The 23,442-nt window shown below is 44.7% G+C and overlaps 1 protein-coding gene across 4 annotated transcripts in view; it reads right to left on the bottom strand.

Moving 5' to 3' along the window:
• Window positions 1-23,442, bottom strand: part of PIEZO2 (piezo type mechanosensitive ion channel component 2) — a gene marked incomplete at its 5' end in the record, with an annotated part of 334,873 nt that overhangs the window by 27,139 nt on the left and 284,292 nt on the right. For 2 of the 4 annotated variants that reach the window (XM_082668434.1, XM_082668435.1), the window contains 7 exons: window positions 9-267; window positions 932-1,252; window positions 7,542-7,708; window positions 8,666-8,832; window positions 12,613-12,672; window positions 17,783-17,897; window positions 22,767-22,873. In XM_082668434.1, coding sequence (XP_082524560.1) covers window positions 9-267; window positions 932-1,252; window positions 7,542-7,708; window positions 8,666-8,832; window positions 12,613-12,672; window positions 17,783-17,897; window positions 22,767-22,873 — 1,196 coding nt within the window. Of the gene's footprint in view, window positions 1-8; window positions 268-931; window positions 1,253-3,643; window positions 3,812-7,541; window positions 7,709-8,665; window positions 8,833-12,612; window positions 12,673-17,782; window positions 17,898-21,433; window positions 21,533-22,766; window positions 22,874-23,442 lie in introns of all 4 variants that reach the window. The other 2 variants (XM_082668432.1, XM_082668433.1) reach the window with 2 other exon arrangements.

The raw sequence follows: 23,442 nt of genomic DNA, 5'->3' as shown, positions 1-23,442 counted from the left end.
AGGCCTACCTCTGTGTAGACGATGGCCATCATCCAGAAGCGTCTGCTGGGCCGGGGGACGGACAGCATGGCCCAGAGGAAGATCAGGATGGGCAGCACGAGTGTGATGACGGAGGCAGAGACCATGTGGTTGAGGATGATGACGAAGTAGCACACCATCTCCGAGCGGGCCACCAGCGTGTTGTACATGGCGTAGAACAGCAGCAGGAAGCGGGGCTGCCCAACGTAGAACTTCTCCGACTCTTCCAGCTCATCGTCATGGAACATCCTGTTAGAATAAGCAGCGTGACACTACGTGGGTCTTAATTCCCCCAGATGACTGACTTCCTCTTGGTGTGACCCTGGTGTCCCTCCCTGCTTCCCGGGTCCCCAGGTGTCTTGTGGCGTCAACCTCATATTGTGCTACAGAAAGAGACGTGAGACGCTTCCCTGGTGGCACAGTGGTTAAGAATCCGCCTGCCAATGCAGGGGACACGGGTCCGAGCCCTGGTCCGGGAAGATCCCACATGCCGCGGAGCAACTAAGCTCGTGAGCCACAACTACTGAAGCCCACACGCCTAGAGCCTGTGCTCTGCAACAAGAGAAGCCACCACAATGAGAAGCCCGTGCACCGCAAAGAAGAGTGGCCCCCACTCGCCGCAGCTAGAGAAAGCCCACATGGAGCAATGAAGACCCAATGCAGCCAAAAATAAATAAATAAATAAAAGAGAGACGTGAGCACTCACGTCTGTTACAGACGCTTTGCTGGTTGTACGATTCAGTGGTAGAAGCACCAAGCTGGCTCCTACTTGCGGTGCAGGAAGTACTGAAAGCAGCACGTTGCCTCTAAACGTCCGAGTGGACGTTCTGCACGTGGGTCTCTGCGCCCAGCAGCCCAGCGGGCACTAAGGGATACTCCCGGCTGTGGCCTTCGCTGTGGCCGAGGCTCTTACTTGTTCAGCAGTAGCTCGCTGGCCGTCAGCTCATGGGTCAGGGGTGGCAGGATACTGGCCTCCAGGCGGTCTGAGCGGCTGTCGTCGGGGCTGACCGCCATGTGGGTCTGGCCCCCCGAGTCGTCCCGGGAGTCAAAAGACAGGCGCTCCAAGCTGACGGCCTTGCTGTAGGATGGCGGGGCCTCCACTTCGCCGTCCTTCATGGGGTCCTGCGGGAACTGGGTGTCCTCAGGCACCTCCTCATCCTGCTCGGCCTCCACCTCCTCTATGGTCTCTGTGGTCCCCTGGCGCGAGTACAGCATCGTGCACTGCGTGGGCTCACTGTCGGGACACAGGGACGGGCACCGCCTGGTCTCAGCATCCCACTCCCCGCCCTCCCGAGGGCACCCACAGCCACGCATCCAGGCACGTGGGGGGAAACGCCCCCTCGCTCCCCCGTGTTCCACCGGCTTTGCTCCGTCTGGATAATCTGTCTGGTCCGCAGAGATGGTGGGCTGGGCTACGGCTCCCAGGGTGCTAAAGCCTCCTGAGCAGAGGTTTTCAATCCCATCAAGCTTCCCAGCCACGGGGCCTGGTGGTTATTTCCAATCAAGACACAGTGAGCACAGCTCACCTCCCAGTGTATGGATTTTAAAGAAAGGTGCTCACGGAAACGAGAAGACTCAGCTGGCTGGGTCCGCAGGTCTTAGCCAAGATACACTCTACTCTCAGTGGAACCCAGATCCATAAGGGGAGGACGGGAATGATGGACCGTTGGCAAGACAATGGCATGCTTTATAACACACGGCGCACTTCCTGCATGCTTGCTTCTCCCTGTGTTTCCATCCTTTGCCTTTTCTCACTGGTGCCTCTTACATCTGACTGAATGCTCACCACCTCCCCGTCCCTGGCTCCCCACCGCCTGGCATGTGGAAGCCCCACCCACCACTCTCTGCCCTGAGGGTCTCTCCCCAGGGCTGAGTCCCCAGCTCGGGCTGCCCTCCTGCTCTCTCTCCTCCCAACGACGCTACCAGCTCCCCTTCCAGCTTCCTTTTTCATGAGCTCCTCTGCCATTATCTTCACTCTACTTTTGCTTCCTTTTCTTCTCTTTTGCATCCCTCCTGTCCTTCTAACTTTCCCTGCCAGGTCCGTGCAGGAAAAGCTGGAAATGAAATACAGCAGAGAGCCGTGAAATTCAAAGCGTGCTTTCTATACTGTCTACCTCGACACACCCAGCCCTGAAGGGGAGGGGGCAAAGTCATCTAGAGATGCAGAGCCTGCCGGGTGTAGAGCGATAATCTGTTAGACTCTGAGAAGGTGCTGCTATCTGAAGGGCACGTGTGCGCAGCTGGGGACATAAACACTGGGATGCTCAAATACGCAGGCTGTGCGCATTCTCCTTGTCACGGACACTGGAGCACATATGAGTGAGTGAATGAATGAATGTGACTGGCTGAGCCCTGAGACTGAGAACCACATTTGTCTGAGCTCTTGATCCTAACTCAGGGGTCTTCAGCGTCCCCAGGGCTTTGGTTCTAAGCGTGCACATCAGTTAGAAGGCTGTCGGAACACCAAGCCAGCCAGCCTTTGGCTAAGACTCACCTTGATTAGACATGGCCGTGAAACTGACTGATCACCCCCTTGAGTTTTCAGACCCCTGGAGCCAGCCCCACGCCAGGTCTAACTTCCAGTGGGACCGTAAGCGACCACAGGCACGCTCTCTGTGGTTTTAAATGAGGTCTGGCCCCAAAGGGATTCAGCAAATCCTGGTACATTCAGGAATCAACAGAGTGGAATGGCATAGCATGTGGCAGCCAGAAGACATCTCAAATGGCCATGGCATTCCCAGAAACACCAGGCGCCAGCCTCCTGCAGCTCTGAACTGAGATACAGAGCTGCTGGCAACAAGGACTTAACACCCCCCTGATTTGCCAACGCTGACATTAGTTTTGGATTGGGTTATCTGGGTAGGTTGTTTGGTGTCGGGATAAGCACAGTGCCGCTCGTGCTTCTGTGCTCCTGCTGACTTTTCAAAGGCAATTCAAAAAAGCTTTTGGCTTTTACGCAAGTAATTTCATTTCTAAATGATTGTTGTTTTATCATAGGATTTAATGAGAAAACTTAAGCCCAAAGTAATCGTTTCCAAACCAAACAAGTTAAGGTCTACAAAGGTGATCTATTCTACTGCACAATAATATTCTTTTTAAAAAACCAATGGTAAAATATATCCTGACTTTTATGTTAATTATGCATATAAAACGTGGACAGATTCATCCTGTATCAACCAAATGTGACTACATATGGGATTTGGGGATTTTTTTTCCCCTACTTCATGGATCTTTGGATGAAATCGTGAGAAAAAGTTTCCTGCCCTTCCTGACCCATTTCTCCCTGTGAGGACCACCTACCTGAGCCCTCAACCAAGGAGGAAGAAACATGCTTGTTCCTTTGGAAATAAAAAGTGTGAAATACTTACAAAATGAAGGACAATGTTTATAGTAGGATTTTTAAGAAACTCCTAACAGACAAAAACCAAAGAGCAGTTAGTTTAATAGAATGCTGTCCTGGGAACGACCAGTTGTATCCCAGGAAGGGCAGTGGTTATGCTTTGGTTAGTCATGCACATTCTTAAAATAAAAATTAACAAAAACACACAGGTCACAAGAACTCATTTGTGCAATGACCCAGGGGGGAGGTGACACGGTTACGGACAACGCATGCACGTGTGAGCACCTGGAGGCTAAGCTGGCGCTCTCAGCTGACGAAGAGGACACATCCATGCTGAGCATTTTACGGAGCCCGGGCCGAGCGCGCTCACTTGTTTTAGGAACAGTTTCTGGTCCATCTAAATCATCAAGGGTGGACTGCCTTGAGAACAGCATGGTTGCTTCCGTGTAGCAGCTAGCAGCGCAAACAGTCACAGAGACACAGTGTTAAAACAGCACTGGAACATGAGTCACACACGGTCAGCGACCCAGACACCGCCATGCAGCAAACCACGCGCCACTCCAGCACCACGGACAGCGACCATCGCAGCGGGGCCTCCGGGACAGAAAAGGGAAGATAAAACACAGCAGTACTGGGCTGAAAAGAATATAACAGCTGATACATGAGGAAATGTCACTCTCTGGGTGGGACAGGGAACTAGAATAAAGACAAGTCCCGACCTTTCTCTCACAGAGCAGAATTCATAGTTTTACAACTGAGTTTTTTTTTGATGAAAGGAAACATGTTTTATTCACAGCCCCCCACCCAATTCTGAGTTCATTGAGAGCATTTTGTAGCCGAACTGGTTACACAGAAATATCTGCTCATGTAAATTTTATATAAAAATGTCATTTTTTTTTTTAAAAACACAGTCTCCAAAGGGAAAGAGGGAAGCTCAGGACTGACCACAACAAACTGAATTTTCCATCCCATTTTCTGAGTGATATTCAGTTGAACCAAACTAGATGGCTTGGAGAAGAGATGCTGGTTTGATATGCAACTGGATATAAACCAACATCAAAAAAATGAAACAAAATGGTAAAAGGCAACAACAAAGGAAATCCAGCAGTGGCAGGGCCATTTTGTCTGTTAACTGTTCATTGAGCCTAATGAATGGTTTTCTTCAGATCACGTTTTAGGTGTTGGCGGATGTCATGAGGGCGGGAGCCCATTGGCTGAAATCCTCAGCTCCTGTCACCTGACAATCAGGGAGGAAGGGCGGCAGAGTTAGGGCTGAGCTGCTACTGGGTGATCACAGTACTGGAGATGCAGCCAACAGAGCTCAGACAGAGGTGTGACTGCAGTTCATATGCAGAGTTTAACCCCAGAGAGGGACACACCCCCCAAAGTGCCTGACACAGAGGCTCCTGGGGCACTAATCTTCAGCTTGAGTACGAGTGACCCGGCTGACCCTTGTGATACTGGACGGCTGATTTCCTGAATAAATGTCACATGTGGCTGCACTAGGGGACCTGCTGTGTGCCGGCTGCAGTCAGACGCCCACAGTCAGTGACCATGGGGCAGAAACGGAAGCCATTCAGGACAGTGGAGCTACCTCTGGGGTCCCCTGTGGGAGTAGGGAATTCGAGGTTCTCTTGGAACCATCAAAGGGTTTCAGGTTCCTGGAGTTACAGCTCCCCCACCAAGCCCCAAGTGCTCTGGAGGGGGCACCCTGACTGCACGTTACAGCCATGTGGCCAACACGGGGGCTGGGCGATGAGAGGGGGGAACACGCAGGCAACCAAACAGTCTCTAATAAGGATTTTAAAAAAATGACATTGACTCCTTTAGATGTCAGCCCGTCCTGGACAAAAAGAGGAGATGATGGGGAGATGAACTAGGAACGCAGTGGACGAGCACAGTGGGCCTGGGCCTGGGCCACGCCGACCGACACTGGCTGCCTGCTGGGTTTTAGATAAAGCGCTTCCCCTCTTCGGGGTCGGTTTCATCATTTATGAGATGATGGAACAGGATCTGTGAGCTTTTGTGTCATTTCCTATTTTCAGAGGTGGAGCCCATGGCCTTTTGGGAGTTTGCAGCAGAAAGATGCTGTGCGCCCTCACCTGCTCGATTTTCTGCACAGGTATCATTGCTCTGACTCCAAAGTCCTATTAACCTTGTTAATTCTTAGGTGAGTTGTACTGTCACATCAGCCCACTTTCGGACCCCACACAACCCCAGACTATTGGGTTATTTGCAGTGGACCAATTTGTCATCCAAGCCAGGACAGTTTTAAAAGGGAAAGGGAAGAGGAGAAGCTTCACAATAACAGATGACAAATCTAATCGGACGATGTCTTCATCGAGATGCCCCAGGGGCACACAGCACACACTTCAAATGCTAACCACTCTGGTCCTATCTAGGAATGTTCCTTAGAATGTCACCGTTTCCTGAAGGAACTTAAACTAATTTATTTTCTGGGAAGGTAGAGGATATCCGATTTCATAAAACAACCATTTTTTTTAAAAAGCGCTCTTTTCCAACTGGATTTGAAGGAAATCGGGACGATTCCAATAAGTCAAAGGGAATACAAACTCCGTTGTCAGGTTCCCACCCTGACCCCCTCTACTGTCTGCCAGAGGGAAAAGTGGCTGAGATGGGGTGAGTAGGAAGGCTCCACGCAGGCTGGGTCCTCGGAAAGGGGCCAGGCCCCATGGAGCGTGTGTGTCCCCATGTCCCCGCCGGGGCTGACGCTACCCTGCCGCAGGGCACAGGTGTTGGAGAGCAAGCTTCCATGCTGGGAGTCCCTCCCAGAGAAGGTCACTGCCTCCCCAGCAATCGGCAAGGCTTCCTGTGGACTCTAATGCAGACACATGATTTGCAAGTTTCCTCAACAAAGAAACTGGAAGCTCTGCTCAGCCTTTAAGGAAAGGGCAGATATGTTCACTCAGTTACTAATGACATAATGAACCTACTGTGTCTCCCTTTTCTTTAGGTTACAAATAAAGAGTAAAAGAACATTAAAAAGTAATTTTGAAGGTATTAGCTTTCTACTAGTAAGTGTATTGACGGATTGACCATTTAAAAATGTTTGGGATACTCGACAGTCTCTGTTAAAAAGCAATCGATGGATTTAAAAATCTCCTGCCTCACAGTTTTTGACTATGGGTTCAGCTTTGTTTGTCATCTTGGACCAGATTTAAAGGCAGTTACTTGATTTTATTTTGGCCAGTCTTTATTTTCTTTTTCTTCGTCGACCTCCTAAAGTTGTGATTTACAGTACTTAGTTACTTTCTTCATTGACCATAGTCTCAGTGGTTACACAGCTGAAAGTCACTAATAAGTAACTTTCAGGAATAACGAATCATGTATGTTTATTTTATGAACAGCTGATTTTCAGTTCACTTTCTAATTTTCTCTTTGATCCATTTGGTTCAGAGTTTGGTTCTGGAACCACTATTCTTAAGCCAGGCTCACATATAATATTCCGGAGGCCCGTGAAACCCCTGAAGTTCTACATAAAAAATTTGTAATTATGTGTGGTTTCCCCCTTTGGGCAATAGTCTATAGCCTCATGACATTTCAGAAGAGGCTCATGTCTCTGTCAAATGGGGATGATAACAGTACATCTCGAAGGGTCTTTTAAGGATAAAGTGAAGACACCCATGCACAGTGTTTAGTGCAGCCCCAGGTGAAGGGTCAGCGCAGGTGCCTGTGTGAAGTAGGGCTGTGACCACACAATGCGGAAGATGGGGGCAGACAGAACCACTTCTCAAATTTCTAAAATTACGAACCATAAAGTAACGTTTCTGAAAGGAAAAAGATCAAGGATGGCAAAAGATAGTAGAAGATTCTAGAACAGAAGATTCTTTCTGGAGCAGCATTTTAAAGGCATTAAAGAGGCAGCTCTTGATACAATTCATCGTTTTGTGATGTGGAAGGCTTGTCCATCTGACTTGACTCCAGCTTGGAAATCCCAGTCCTGTGGCTGTGAATCATACAGCTCCTGCTAATAATTATTATTGATTCCTGCTTCTATCTGCCCGGTCCAGGGACAGGCAATGCTCTGCTTGGCTGTGGCCACAGAGACAGCCCGGAATGGCTGGGCACCCTGCATGATTCTGATTAATCTGCACCTCACCCATCATTTCTCACCTCTGTTACCTTTGTCAAAAGCAACACCATCGTGGAGCACGTGACGTACCTGGAGATGCTGTCGTGGGAATCTAAGCTGTCCATCCTATGGGCTGTCTGTATACCTGCGGTGGCGCCAGGACGGTCATCGATGGTGTCCAGTCCCGACTCTCTGGAAAGGTTCATGATGTGGTTCTGATAGTACATGTGGATGCTCTCCCGGGTTGGGACGTTGCCCTGCAGAGAAGGAGACATTGTCACGGTCCTCACGAAGCACTGGCCTGTGCAGCTGCCCGGCACTGCTCAATACGGACAACCCTCCGCCATCATGCACACCTTGAATAGGATGAAAAGCCAAGCTAGTCAAGCTGGGGATCGACATTAACTCATTGAATTAATGGTGCCCGATGTGACTGGGTCATGCTGCACAGAAACCCGTTCTCATTTATGGATGAAGATGGTCAAATGTACAAACTTTCTGTTATAAAATAAATCAATCCTGGGGATGCAGTGTACAGCATGGGGACTATAGTTAACAATACTGTATTGCATATTGGAAAGTTACTAAGAGAACAGATCTTCAAAGTCCTCATCACAAGAAAAAAATTGATAACAAGGTGTGGTGATGGATGCTAACTAGACTTTCTGTGGTGATCATTTCACAATATATACAAATACCAAATTATTATGTTGTAAACCTGAAATTAATATGTTATATGTCACTTACATCTCCAAAACTAAAATTAAAATATTGAAAAAGAAATCCCTTCTTATAGGTAGATAATTTTGCTAAGTCAGAGTAACTTTTCCAGCAATGAACTATTCTTTTCAAATGTAATCTGTAAACCATCTGTGGCTGTATTTTGTGGCTCTGCATATATCCTAATTTTCCCTATGAGAAGTTTCACATCAAACTTGCCAGACTATACAACATGCCCCTGTATGAGACACGACAGAGCCTGTGCAGCTGCGAACGGTGGTGATGGGAGGGGACAGAAAGGACCCACTGGCCGAGATCCCGGGACTGTGTGAGTGTGTGTGTGGCGTCTGATTATTTTCATTCTGAGCGTGGAACAGACTTAAATATACAAGAAAGCAAAGGGGTTATGTAAAGCTGTCTAGAGAGAACGGGTTTTGTCTGATCCTACTTGGGGCTCTGTATACTGACTTTCAGAACCGTGCCAGTAGTGCTACCTTTTTAATCTCTCTGGTCAGCATGCACCTCTCGATCCTCAGGACGGTGGAGATGTCGATGTGCTCCCTGGAGATGGAGTTCAACCACGTTGTGAAACTGTCCACGGTCGCCAGAAACAGGACCCAGGTGAACTTCAGAATATTAAATATCCTCTTGATGATATTATCTAGGAGGAAGAAGAGAACACGATTTAAAGGGACGTCGTGCCCTCAGCCGCGGTGCTGTGTGTGGTATTTTACCAAAGGCAGCCCTGGTTTTGCCCTCGTCCCCAACATGGAGGGACAGGGGCGTCGTGGGGACCGCAGGCTAGGAAGCCGTGGGCGGACCTTTCCACACCTGCTGCGGAAGCACCAAAACCAAACGCGGATAGAGTTCTTTTTAATAAATTCCAGGGACTTAATGTGTTTTTTTTTTTTTTTGAACATGTTGGGAGTCGGAGTTTATTAATTAATTAATTTATTTTTGCTGTGTTGGGTCTTCGTTTCTGTGTGAGGGCTTTCTCTAGTTGTGGCAAACGGGGGCCACTCTTCATCGTGGTGCGTGGGCCTTTCACTATCGCGGCCTCTCGTTGCAGAGCACAGGCTCCAGACGCGCAGGGTCAGTAGTTGTGGCTCACGGGCCTAGTTGCTCCGTGGCATGTGGGATCCTCCCAGACCTGGGCTCGAACCCATGTCCCCTGCATTAGCAGGCAGATTCTCAACCACTGCCCCACCAGGGAAGCCCGCGGATAGAGTTTTTAACCTTGGGTCAAAGCATCAGTCAGAATAGGTCTGTATGCAGTTAACAGGTTTGATTAAAAGTAGAGATTGTGCTCAAAGATATTTGTTACTGACGCAGGGACAGAAACAGTCTGTATCTATCCAGGTAACTGGGCCCTTTAACACTTTTCCTGTATGTTTCTTCTTTTCTTAAGTAACAATTGTCGTGGGAAACAATTCTGTTGGTTCAGAAGACTCTGATGCTTCTCACTGCAGCTGGATTGCAGTTAAACCACCTCAAAGGTATTTTGTAGGGAATTCAGTCCACACACTAAGAGTCTATCTAAACCACTGACTTACCTTGTCCATATGTATTTAATGACATTAAGCTGTGCTAACTACAAAATTTTCCCCGGGGGTTGTGGGTGGGGGTCAGTCGTCTTCAAAACACAGGAGCCCCGAGATTCCCGATGACCCTGGGCTGCCTTTCTCATCTCAGCTGTGACTGGGGACCCGCCTGGGAGGCCGCGTGTGACAAGCTCCACTTGGGGTCCGACCGTGTCCCTGATGTCGTGCCTCTCCGGCACCCCCGGAATTCAATGTGAGCTCTGGGTCACGGCTGTGACATAACTTATTTTAGGTCAGAATCAAAATAAAAGAGGGAAGATCCCATATTAACTGTCTGTCTTACTCATTGCTTCCCGTAAATCAGTGCTTTTTCAACTGGTATACAAGGAACGCTTCAAGACACATCACCAAATCGCCATCCATGTGTACATATTTCTACTTTGGCTTTTTAAAAAATTAGTTTTATTAGCTATCTCAAACACTGACTGCAATAAAGGGAATACTTAGTGAACAGGACAATGAATTAAGAATTGCCTTATTGTTTAAAAAAATCAAAGCACCACCACCAACACTCTCAATAAGAAAAACAACCTGTATCCTTCACTCTTCCTCTCACCAGAAAAAGGAAATCAGATTCAAGTGTCATCGTAAGATCGTAATGAATTTATGATGAATGATGATAGTTTGGAATGGTTGTAGTTTAAGGTCACTAATACAGCAGGTAGAAAAAGACAAAATTCACTGACATAAGCTTTCCTGTGTGGGGGGGTCATCTTCTGGATGGGGCCGTACAGTACACATTTCCAGCTTTGCAGCCTTGCCGTCTTTGGTCGTCTCGGCTGGGGTGGTGTGAAAGCAGCTGTAGACAGTGGGTGGATCGTTTATCAATGGGCAAGCCTGGGTTACCAAACTTTAATGACGGACACTGACACTTGAATCCCATAGTTTTCATATGTCATTAAATACTCTTTCTTCTTTTGATTTTCTTCCAGCCATGAAACATGGTAAAAGTCATTCTTAGCTAACAAGCCACAGAAGAACAGGTGGCAGGTGGGATTTAGCCCAGAAGTGGTAGAGTCTTGCAACCTCTAGCCCAGGTGTATGGCCCATCCCTGGTCACTGTCCTCTCTCTAATTTAGAGACTGAAACATGAACCAGAGTTTGACTTTGTCATGGAAAAAAATTATTTGTGCATTTGGGTGGCCTAGGAGAAAGGCAGAACTTCTCTCAGGTGAAATTTTGCTCTTTTCAAAGGAAATCCATCCAAGGGAAGCTTAGCTAGAGTGTGGGCTCCGCACATGGTCCAGGTGGGTCAGGGAGACACAAGGAAGCGGTAGACGGTGCTACCTACTGAGGTCACAGGAACCTTGGAGCTGCCAGCTGGGACTCTGGGAAAGGAGCTGGGGGAACCATGTAGTGAGAAGGGGCCTTGAGCCTCCGGGTCAAGCAGGCCCAGAGGAACCAGCCACGAGAGCCCCACCTGGCAGATACTGACTGCCCACAGCCTCTTCGTGTAGACATCAAAGGCAAGTTTGACCCCTGGAGGCTGAAGGACTAAACTTGACAAACTTTAGCAGCATCTTAATATTTTGATGACCTATTTTTTTTCATATATTCACAATTATTTTGTTAGAAGCTGTGAAGATAAGCCCAATTATTTTGCGGTTTTGCTTATGGTGTTCCTGACTACATTGGAGCCCTGTGTAACATAACGTGCACTTTACCCACTGGGGTGATCATAGACTCACATGGGAAATTAGGATTCTTATTCTTGTTTATTTTTTAACCATAGAGGCCGGAGGGCATAGTTGTTAAGAGCACAGACTCTGGATTCTGAGTCCTTGGATCCAAATCCCAACTCTACCCAAGTGGTTGTGTAGATTTGGAGAAGTTGGCTAATTTTTCTCTGACTCAGTTTCTTCTTGGTTAAATGGGGAAGAGGGTTTTGAGGGGGTTGAACAAGTCGATGCGTGTAAAGCTCATGGAAAAGTGCCTGGCAAAGGAGCTGTGCCGTGCAAAGCGTGATAAAGCTTTGCAGCAATAAAGGGGTATGTGGTCCCACAGACACATGAGCCGGTTACCTGGACGTGGAGGCCAGGTTCAAGGATTGTGCCTCCGAGGGCTTGGAGAGCATTCAGGAAGCCTCATTTTGTGTCAGCAGATGGCATCCTTGGATGTATTTGTGTCCAGAGCAAAAGAGCCTGAAAACCTTGCCTGCTGCTAAGTGATGCTTACAGGAATGCCGGCCCCATGAGAGACGAAGCAGCGTCTGTGGAGCCAAGAGGCATCTGGGTTCACTGCATTTGGAGGCTTCTGTTTCTCCTCTTTTTTTACTGATGGAGAAATCTTCCTCCCGATCGTGGACTCCGTGAAGCCCAAACGGCACCGTGACCGGGCTAGGAGTTAGAACACACCGGTTCTGTCCCCCACTGTGTGGAGTCCTGAGGAAACGCAGTGGGGTTTGGTTTTCTTCCCTAAGACGAGAAGGTTGGCCCAAGCCTGGAGGCCCGCTCAGGTCCGCAGTTACTTACTTCTCACTTCACTCCTTTTCTATGTACTTTAAATTAATTGCCAATATTTTTTGTGCCTCTACTCTGATGGCTTCCCTGGGACATTTACAAGTTGCTCTCCAAACTCCGTTTCATAGGTACTTGGACAAAGGAATTTATAAGCCGACTCTAATCCAACATTTCATTCCACAGTGTAAAGGTCAGGTCTACTTTTGGGAGTCCCTTTGCAATTTCACTAGAGATGAGATTTCAAGGGACACTGATTATTAAGTCACAGTCCAGCAACAGGATTTAATTCATTGTTTTCAGGCAGCCTTCCATTACGTACTATCTGGGCAAGAAACAAATTCCAATCTCGCCCCCCGCCGATGGGAGCCTTTATTTTGTTACCTGGTCCATCAGACTTCTTCTTGATCGGTTCATCCTCCCGGTCTTCCCACTCCACAGGACCTGGCAAGATTGTTCAAGAAATGCGGGTTACATCCTTTTAGGGTAAATTAATGCCAACACTACTCTTCTGGATTCAAAGGAATTTTATAATGAAATCTAGGACATTCTGCCGATTTGAAGAGCTCCTGGGGAAAAGTCATAAGAATTCTGAGCTTTCAGATTCTCTTCACTCCACTCCAGAATGAGAACCATGGAACTGGGGGTGGGTAAACTACAGTCCTCTGGCCAAATCTTTCCTGCTTCCTGTTGTTAAATGGCCTGTGAGTTCAACTATTTTTAATCGTTGAAAAAAGTCTGAAGAACGATAATATTTTGTGCATATGAAAATTACATGAAATTCAAATTTTACTGGAACACAGTTACACCCATTTGTGGACATACCGTCCAAGGCTGCTCTCATCCCAAGATGGCAGGGTTGCGTTGCAGCAGGAGTTTACAGCCTGCAAAGCTTACAATATTTACCATCCGGCCCTTTACAGAAAAAGTGTGCTGGCTCCTGTTACACACTGTGAAGTTGTAATTTTGAACACCTTGGGGTAATGTTATAAATTTTAGTGGGTCACCCTTAAAATGACATCACAGAGTTTCATTTTATTTCTTAGTCTCTTCTTTTAAGGCTGAGGTTGTCAGATATAGCAAATGAGAATATAGGACACCCGGTTAAATTTGAATTTAAGATAAATAACACATCGTTTTTTTCCTTTTTTTTTGCGGTACGTGGGCCTCTCACTGTTGTGGCCTCTCCCATTGCGGAGCACAGGCTCCGGACGCACAGGCTTAGTAGCCATGGCTCACGGGCCCAGCCGCTCCGCGGCATGTGGGATCCTCCCGGACCCGTGTCCCCTGCATCGGCAGGCGGACTCTCAACCACTGCACCACCAGGGAAGCCCCCACACATCATTTTTTAGTGTAAGTAAATCCCATGCAACATGTCCAAATTATACTGAAGCTTAAAGATTATTTGTTGTTTTTCTAAAAAATTCAGCTAGAACCGGGGTTCATGTATTTTATCTGGTAACTCTATTAAACACGATTCACAACCTGACTCCAGTTAATCTTCCCAAATTTATTTTCTACTGTGCTCTTTTCTGCTGCTCTGTTTCACATCCCGTCTTTAGTAGCTAAGCTGACCTGCTCTTTAGTTTTCATACACGAACTTGCTTTCTTCTGCCAGGCTCTGCTCAAAGACTATCTTTTGCACGAAGAACTGTATTCCTTTGCACACTGGGTCATAAGTCACCTTTTGTCCTGGTCCCACACTATTCTATGTATGCTTATTTTTTAAATGAAACCTTGCAGTTTCTATGTCAGCAGGGATTTTTTCCCCTATATTTGTGTTCCCTACTGGTTAAGGTGGAGGGGTCTGGAGCCAGGACACCTGCTATGAACTCCAGACCCACCACTCACTGGCTGGCTGTAACCAGGGCAGGTTCCTTCACTCTTTGGGACCTCACATCCCCAAGTGTAGGGCAGGGAGTGAGGGGCGAGTGAGTTATTGCACAGAAAGCACAAAGGCAGCTGGCACTCTGGAAGGACAGATGCTACTTGTTTCATCTGCCGACGAAGAAGGGATGATCCCTTGTATCAAGAAGGTGCTGAATAAATATTTATTAAAGAAGTAAACATTTATTTCTGTCCCAATATCTTTGAATTATTGCTGTCCTAGATTTGTAGGTAAACGATGGTGCATCTATGCATGAAATAATCTTCATGATACAGATTAATGAGATATTAACAAGATGACTAAAGTTTTTTAGAACTGGCCCAATAATTTTGGGAGAACAAATGTCTGAGAGTAGCAAATACAATTTTGAAAAAAGGAGCATCGTGAGGGAAGTTTGCAACACTAAATATTAAAACTAACTCTAGCTACTGGACTCAAAAATATAGGACAGTGGCTCAGATCTAGACAGTAGGATAGTGGATCAGAATACAGAGTCCAGAAACATACCTAAGAGCCGTACCACAAATGGGAGCTTAATATTGAGAAAAGGAGCATTTAACTTCAGTGGAAAAAGGAAGACATTACCGAACAGGTTTAGCATAATAGACCTCTACTTCACAGAATAATAAAAAATTTAAAAGGTAAATAAAATTAAGAGGAAATATAAGAAAACATTTGCATAAAATTGCGGGGGGAAGACTTCCTTAAACAAGATGAAAACATAGAAATTGCAAAAAGAAATTCGGACCTATTTGACATCACAAAAAAATTAAACATTGCTTAGAAAACATATACCATAAACTAAATCAAAAGATAAGCATTGGATTGGAAAAAAGATACTTGTAACACTTAAAAAAGGATAATATCCCTAACATATAAATATTTCCTAAATTAATAAAGACAAACAACCCAATAGAATGACAGTATGGAACATGATAAAAATTTTAAATCTCAGATTTGAAAGTAAAAAATACTAAGAAAATATGAAATAGGAAATGTTCAATCTCATTAGTTAGGAAAATTCAAATGAAAATAAAAGCCGTTTGTCATCCTTGAGAAAGACACACAATAAAGTAATAATAGCCTATGGGATAAGGCTACAGGGGAATAGACACTCCTGCACCTTATACATAGGAGTGTAAATTTCTAAAACCTTTTGGGACGATATTTATTAAAGTAAAAAAGCACCCACTTTAACCCAGAAATCCCACTTTCGATCATCTATTTTGTGGAAAGTGTGTGTTCTTCCTGACTTTTTGCCATGCATGTAAATACACACACACACGACTACATGTGAACTTCTGTGCAAGGATATCTATGACAGCATTCTTAATTGTGGCAAAATCTGGAAGCAAACCTTATGTCCATTAGTGATGGAAGAGTTGGATAAATTATGCATATCCATATTATAGAATAGTTTGCAGCTATAAAAAAAGGATGACATAGTTTTATAAATACTTAATTGGAGAAGTGTTCATGATACATTGCTGATGAACGTACAGGAGAATTTGGACGGCATGGACTCATTTTTGAAACAAAGGAAACACTGCCTGTACATCACAGGAAAGGGGCGGAAGAGAGCACAACCAATGCAAGGCTTTGGTGCCTCAGGGTAGCTTTCAAGGCCAGACTGTGCATCCACTTCTTTTTTTTTTTTTTAATTTATTTATTTATTTATTTATTTTTGGCTGTGTTGGGTCTTCGTTGCTGCGCGCGGGCTTCTCTATAGTTGCGGCAAGCAGGGGCCACTCTCCGTCGCGCCGTGCGGGCTTCTCATTGCGGTGGCCTCTCCTGCTGTGAAGCACGGGCTCCAGGCACGTGGGTTCAGTAGTTGCAGCACGCGGGCTCAGTAGTTGTGGCTCGCGGGCTCTAGAGCGCAGGCTCAGTAGCTGTGGCGCACGGGCCCAGTCGCTCCGCGGCATGTGGGATTCTCCTAGACCAGGGCTCAAACCCGTGTCCCCTGCATTGGCAGGCGGACTCCCAACCGCTGAGCCACCAGGGAAGCCCGCATCCACTTCTTTATTGCTTGACTTGCTACATTGCCTGTGTCTTAATTTTGCCTTTTTTAAACCAATAAACTAAACTAAACTAAAAGCTACCGGGAGGTAGCAGCGACCAGAGTGGTCAGAAAGGAGAACGGCTTTGCAATTAGAGTTCCATTAGAAATTATGTTTTCCTTTTCTTTTCTTTTTTGAATACATTTTAAATTTGACAAAGAATCTATATATACATTTTCTTTGTAAAGAACTAAAATATAACAAGGCTAAAGGTCCCTTGAATCCTACCCCTTAATCTCAGTCTCTCCCCACCCTCTGCCAGAGGTCACCACTGTAATTAACTTGCTAAGTATTCTTCCTGATCTTCCTCTGGCATTTATACACGACTATATGTACCCATTAAAAATGCAAAACATTGTCTGGAGGCACTCTGGTTTCCTTTGTTTCATAAATGGTTTCATAATGTGCATGCCAGTTTGCAGCATAATGCTTTTCATTTAACAATATGTCAGGAATTGTTCTCCAAGTCAGTTCAAAGTAGCCCATATCATTTTTTAAATTACTAAGTCGTATGCCATAATACATTGGTAACATAATTTACTTGATTCTTCTTCTTTATGTGGGCATTCAGGATGTTTCCAAATTTTTGTTAGTTATAAATAATGTTTGATGAATATTCTTGGACACGTGTGCTTGTGCTCATGTGCAAATATTGATTCAAGTTAAGCCGTACACCTGGAGGTGGGACAGATCTCTGGTAGGAGACACACATTTAAAATTTTCATGGATGCTGACACCTGCTCTTCAAAGTGGATATGCTGCTTTACACCACCACAAATACGTAGGCTCCCACTAGCTCCAAACAGCGATACTATCAAATGTTTAGGTTCTTGCCAATCCAATAGGTTAAAAAAACAGTATGTCAAAAATATTTAGTTTGTGTTTCTTGTACTACTACTGAAATTGAGCTCCTTTTGGCCATTTCTATTTTCTGATCTCGAATTGTTTTTCACATCCGTTCATTCATTGGGTTGAATTTTTCTTTTACTGATTTTTAGAAGTTCTTAATCTATCTGGAACACTAGTCTTTAGTCTGATATATAATGAAAATATTTTTCCTGATTGCCCCACTTGCTCTTTAACTTTGCTTTTGGTGTGTCTTACTGTCGTTTGGAATTCTTTTCCCCCTTAGAGATGTGTTCCTATCATATGTTTTCAAATGAATCAGTATAATGTTGAATATGGCACTGGTGGCTATGTTCCATTTTGGTTCCTGACTACACTTTAATTGTGCTTTCCCTTTTTTTCTTGATCAAATTTCCATAGGTTCATCTTTATCATTAGTTTTTTCCAAGAACAGCTTTTCACTTAATAATCAGGTTGTATCTTATATTTCTTTTCTATAACTTAATATCCACCTAAAAATTATTATTTTCCTTCTACTTTCTTTAGGTTTATTTTGCTTCTCTCTCTCTTCTCACTTTATAAAATGCACCTTAACTTAAATTCATGTTTTACTTTATTTCAAGACCTGAGTAATTAAGGGTAGGTAAAACTCTTTGCACTCTTTAGTAGTCAAGAATTTCATTCCTCCCAAGCTTGTCTTTTGCGGTTCCTCATTTGTGTTCAAGGTCACAGAAGCAGGGGTGCTGCCGCATTCATCACTTACCATCCCCAGATCCTTTTCTCCTTCTTTTCTGTTCTTCTCTTGCAGATCTTTTTTTCTCTTTGCGCCTCTGTCGGAGTGCTGTTTTAGGGTCAGTAATCCAGGCTTGATAAACAAACTGAAGGGAGAAAACGCCATTATTTTCTGGATTTTTAATAAGCTGAATTAAAAGAAAAGGGACCAATACCAAGCTTCCTGACCTTCAGAATCTTTTCTTTCTCTGAACACAAAGTAAACTTCTCTTTCACATATCCCTCAATACACTGAGCTGACCTGTGCTATTTCCATTATCATGAAATAAAATGTGAAAACAGATGTTGTAGGCATATATTTTGTTCGGTATCAGACAATCATGAAATACTTTGGGTCTACAAACCACCATTTCTCCCACATCCCCACATCCCACCACCATCTGTGATACTTAGTTCCTGATCCTATTGCATTATACACGCTAGGAACAAGCTGGAAGCCTGGCTAGGTGTCATTCGTTTTCTCCCGGCACAAATAAACTTTGAGTTAAACCCCAAACATCTTTTGTTCATTTACTTTGGGAAAATACTTTTGCATGTTTGATACTCTCTCTTCTTTTTTTCTGTTTTTTTTTTTCTTTTTGGCCGTGCCCCTCGGCTTGCAGGATCTTAGTTCCCCAACCAGGGATCGAACCTGTGTCCCCTGCAGTGGAAGCACGGAGCCCTAACCACTGGACCACCAGGGAATTCCCAATACCCTCTCTTGTGAATAACAGCTATTACCAGCAACTTGAGAAAGGGCTTTGTAGATTGATTCGTATTTGGAGAGGAAAAATAATGTGATATGAAGGTTAAGGGGTTATTCCAGAATGGTACAGAAGGAAAACTGGGGTGCCTCTGGTTGCCTTTTGTCATTGTCGTTCAATAGCTAAAAACAGTTGCATTAATACAGTACAACCAATAACCGTAACAGAGCAATTGTGAACAGCCCGCCCAGCAACCGTATCCCAAGTCATGCAGAAGGAACAGAAAGAAACCCCTGACACGCAAAGTCAGCCATCCACAGCCTCGAAGCCGAGCAGCATGCTCTGCGTGCACCCACACACACCTGGTCTCAGGGAAGCTGGGTTTTCTCTTAGGAAGATAAAGTTAAAGGAGTGTTTCCTGGGGGCGCTTGAAAACCCAGACACTTTCATTTTATGCTATATTATTTTCAGATTTCTGAAATCTTTGAAAAACAGAGTGTAAGCAAACCACTGGCATTGTAAAACTAAAGAGGGATTCAACTTTTCCATACATGGAAATGGAAAGGTCATGGGTTACCAAGACAGAACATTTCCTTTTTCTTCACAGGTAGAAATCTGAATCTTACGGGCAATTCACACACATGTAAGATCTGTACAGTGTCTGAATAAGAAACACAGGAGGCCAAAAATCCTCCTATTTTATGCCAAAAACATATTTTGGAAAGTGAGAAGAACTGGAATTTGAAGGAGAAGCACCAAAAAAAGGAATTCACGGTCGATGTTTATTGAGCGTGTTAATTGGGAATTCTATTAAGAGTAGCTCTGAGGTTTAGGATTTTAATAGGCAAACTTGCTTCGGCAAAATATTGATTTTTAAAAAAACTCTGAAATGCTAAACTCGAGAAATTTTCAGGCTTAACAGATACATATGGTGACATTTCCTTAAAAAAAGTGTTATTATGATACTGGTTTTAGATAAAGCAAGAATGCCAAAGTAGAAAATAAGAAAGTGATTCAGGATTTGTGAATGTATTAGGTGCACAAGTCTTTTGCTCTGAAGAAAAATGAAGCCTCTGGGAGGGAGGGTGGGAAGGAGAGAGCAGGGTGGGTTCAGGACAGAACTGAAGGAATCTCGTAGAAAGGGCTCGGGCCACTCAGATGTTGCCTTATTGGAAAGGCATTCCTGGTGCTACGTGTGGTCCTTAAATGATTGATCCTGTTGGTGCTTTCTCATTGAGATGAGAGTTTGGATCATGCCAGTAAGGGGAAAGGAGGGACGGAGAGACTCTTAGGACAAGGCCTCATTTGTAGGTAAATGCTCTCTATGTCGATGTTTGGAAATACAAATATTTTACAGTTCCAGGAACATCGGACAGAGGATCAGGCCAACTGTTTCAGGAAAGAGTTGATAATGAAGGAGGAAGAGGAAACATCCCAATTCTTACAGAGTTGAGACACTAAGTTTCGTTCTGAAACATCTCAGTTCTGAAGTCACAGAGGTAACTATCACCCACTGTCACGGTGTCTCTGGAGAACAGACACACGCACACTAATCCTAAGGAGAAAAACATATGAAAATGTGCATAAATGACGTCCGGCTTCTCCAACTGCTACTGCCACTGGCCTAACTTCATCTCAGACTCTGCCCTAAGTGATTGCACTGTAAACGTTAGGGAAATGGGATTCCTTTGACTGAAAACTTCTTATGCAAAATACATTTAATGTTTGAAACAGGAGAGAACTTTATGGAAGTGTAGATCTTGAACCGAAATTGGTTGTTTTCTAAAATGTTCTTTAATTCAGTTGTGATCCAGACCTTTCTTTTTGTTGCCCGTAACAAAAATTTTTTTTTTTTTACAGTAAGATGGGGGATAATCACATTGCAGTCTTCCATATAAATTCGTAAATATGAATGGAGAGACTCATAGTGCCGTCGTAAAAGGGGAGAGGAAAAGAAACCCAGGGAAGTGGCAACAGGGAATATTAAACTAAAAGTCAGAATCCTGGCATTTTAAAAAGGGAAGGAGCCCAGAGGTCGAGACCCTGCTACTCAAGGCAAACCAGCATTTACACTTCACCTGGGAGCTTGAGAAAAACATAGAATTGCAGGTCCCACTGGACCTGCTGAATCTAAATAACCTGCACTTAAATAAGACCCCCAGGTGAAAGGCGAGAAGCAAAGGTCTCCCTCGCTATCTAAACCCGGGAGGAACATTTTATTAGTTCAAGTGCTTACTCCAGATTAAGTCAGGAGAAATGGCTTTCTATAAAGTACAAGAATAGCGATTCATTGTTTATGATTTCCAGTAACTTAGTGACCACAGCACAGGTAGCCGGATACTTTCTGTTGTGCAGTGGGTGAATTAACAAATAACTGTAACAGCAGCATCCCTGACGACATGGAGTGTGGCGGCTGCGTAGACCTCCACGGCAGCTCAGCCCAGTGAAGAGAGATGCTGAACGCAGGGCGGAAGATGCCAGAAGAGTCCAGTTTAGGAAGGTGGAGGCTTAAAAGGGAGCCAGAAAGGAGATGGAGCAAAATGAGTCTTTTATTACTGATTCCTAATTTTACCAGCTTTCTGAGAAAAATGATCATACTTTGACATATCATATCTGATGCATGCAACCAGATGTGACCTTTTAACATGAGATGTGACTTAGGCGAAACTACGAGAAGGGGAGAAATTAGATCTGTATCTGCATTTTCTCTTTCTATTTTTTAAATCGGCTCTGATGTCCACCGAAAAACACATAATAAGAAATTTGTCTTCTCAGAACAGTTTTTGGAAAAGTTTGCCTAATAGTTTAAATTCTTCTAATTCCTTCATCATACGATGTATAGAACAGGGAAAACACAGATGTGGAGCAACGGGATCTGCTCGTCTAAAGGTCTACAGAGCGGAGGGCCACACACCACACATCAGTAAAACATCAAATACCTTTGCAGCTCTGATTAAATACTGAAGAATAGTTTTGGGAAGTTTAATGACAGACTTTGGCAAGGCTAAAATGGCTGACGCAAACTTCCCAATAGCTCTCTACAAAGAAGGACAAAGCAAGAGTAATTAGTAGAAAAAAACCAAAAACTGATCATTTAATATATGACATTGGTATGAGTTTGTCTCTATAATTACATCGACTAAGTTAAAACGTGCTCATCACTGAACGTGGAATCAAATATACCCTGCTTGTAGGTTAGGAATAAAGAAAATAGCCTATCGTTCATGTAATCTGTAAAAATGGTGAAGATGGTCATGTTCTCTCCTCTGCTGCATGATGAGTGATGGTTAGAGGAAAACTCGTTGGAATAAACATAAACAAGTCAAGTTATTAGTATTCGATAAGCCAGCTACAGACATGCACATAGACACTGTCATCAAGAAACACACACGGGAGGTAATGGGGCCGGTGACAAAGCCTCAAAGCAAGGTGTCCCGGTGAATAGTTTAGTTCTTCAATTTCACTGGGAAGACAGGGGTGGAGATAACCTGCCAGCTTGGGAAGACCTGGCCAGCAAGCTGACAATGGCCTTCTCATGGACACATCATGAGCCTGGATGGACGTCCTTCCGTGTGCCCTGTAGTCTAACAAATGGGAAAGAAGAGTCCTCTATACGCTCCTTTGTAACAGAAATCTATACCAAGTTTTCATCCCATAGGTAACTCTACTGACTTTAACAAGCACTATACATTCACTGGATACACGATACTAGGCTGGTGAGTCCTAGCGCCAAGAATGATACAGCAGGCTCTGAAAAAGAAAGGCCGTTAAGCTGAGAACGTCAAAACTGGGCTGGAGGTTTTCATGATTTCAATACATTCTAAAATCTTTAGCAATACAAACGGAACTGATTTTCAAAATTTGAAGTAACACTGAAATGACCGTTTATGTTCACAACAAAGCAGGGCTTTTATTTTCATGGTCAACTATTTCACCTATGGAACTAGAAGTCCACTCAAACAACACAAAGCAATGCCAGCAAAGGAAAGTTCACCCAAGGAAGCCTTAGTTTTGATAGAGCATCAGAATTTTTTATGCAAATGAACGAAGCCCTGGCTGGACCAGTGCTCCCGCAGGAACTCTTGCGGTAATGATGGCAACGCTGACAGCAAGCAGCAGGATGGGACACACTGTTTCAGATGTAAATCAGACGCTTCTGGGAGCTACAACATATGAACACGGCAGAAGAAATCTAGGCCTGCAATCAAGGTCTGTCAAGAAGAAAAACTCTTCAACTAGCAAAGACCGTGATTCCCTCATCCCCGTAATTACCTGGAAAGCTGACCTTCGTGGAGGCTCTTCATCCTCCTTTTTTAATTCTTCCTCTTCCTCCTCTTCACTGTCCGTTTCAAACAAATAGTAATCTCCACTCCTGACCACTAAGCAAAACAAAATATTTACTTATTTCTTGGAAGAGATATGAGATAACTGGGGGCGTATGAATGAAATGCCCCCAAAGACACACAAATTGTCCTTCAAAGGACCACAGCAAGAGACGTTGGTGGGGTGGAGGAAACAGGAGATGAGGGGGTGCTATGTGGTCTGCAGAGCACCAGGCCTCGTCCAGGCCTCCGAGGAGACTTGGCCACAGCTGCATTCATCTGGCGTTTTCTTCCTTTTTCATAGCAAATTTTACACAGATGCACCAGATCAGCTCTGCGGCAGCCGCTTTGGTTACCAAGATGGCCAAAGACTGAAAACTATCATCGTGTCACAATTCAGCACTTTGGGGCCTTTAGGCAAGGCCAAAGGGAAGCAGAGGCTTTGCTGTTGTCTGAATGGGTCCAAACTGCTGTAGCAAAGCTAATCAGGATGATTCAGGAGCAAGAATCAGTGTCACCAGCCTTCTCCTTCACTTTATACTGTGCAGACATGGGGCCGTAATACAGATGGCAAGACATTTGAAAGAGTTTTTTTTAAAAAATCACACATTGACATGAGGAGCAAA

Source organism: Grampus griseus (genome assembly GCF_964374135.1).
Source record: "Grampus griseus genome assembly, chromosome: 12".
NCBI lineage: Eukaryota > Metazoa > Chordata > Mammalia > Artiodactyla > Delphinidae > Grampus > Grampus griseus.
The sequence above is the reverse complement of the archived record's forward strand: the minus strand, read 5'-3'. Positions and strand labels throughout refer to the sequence as shown.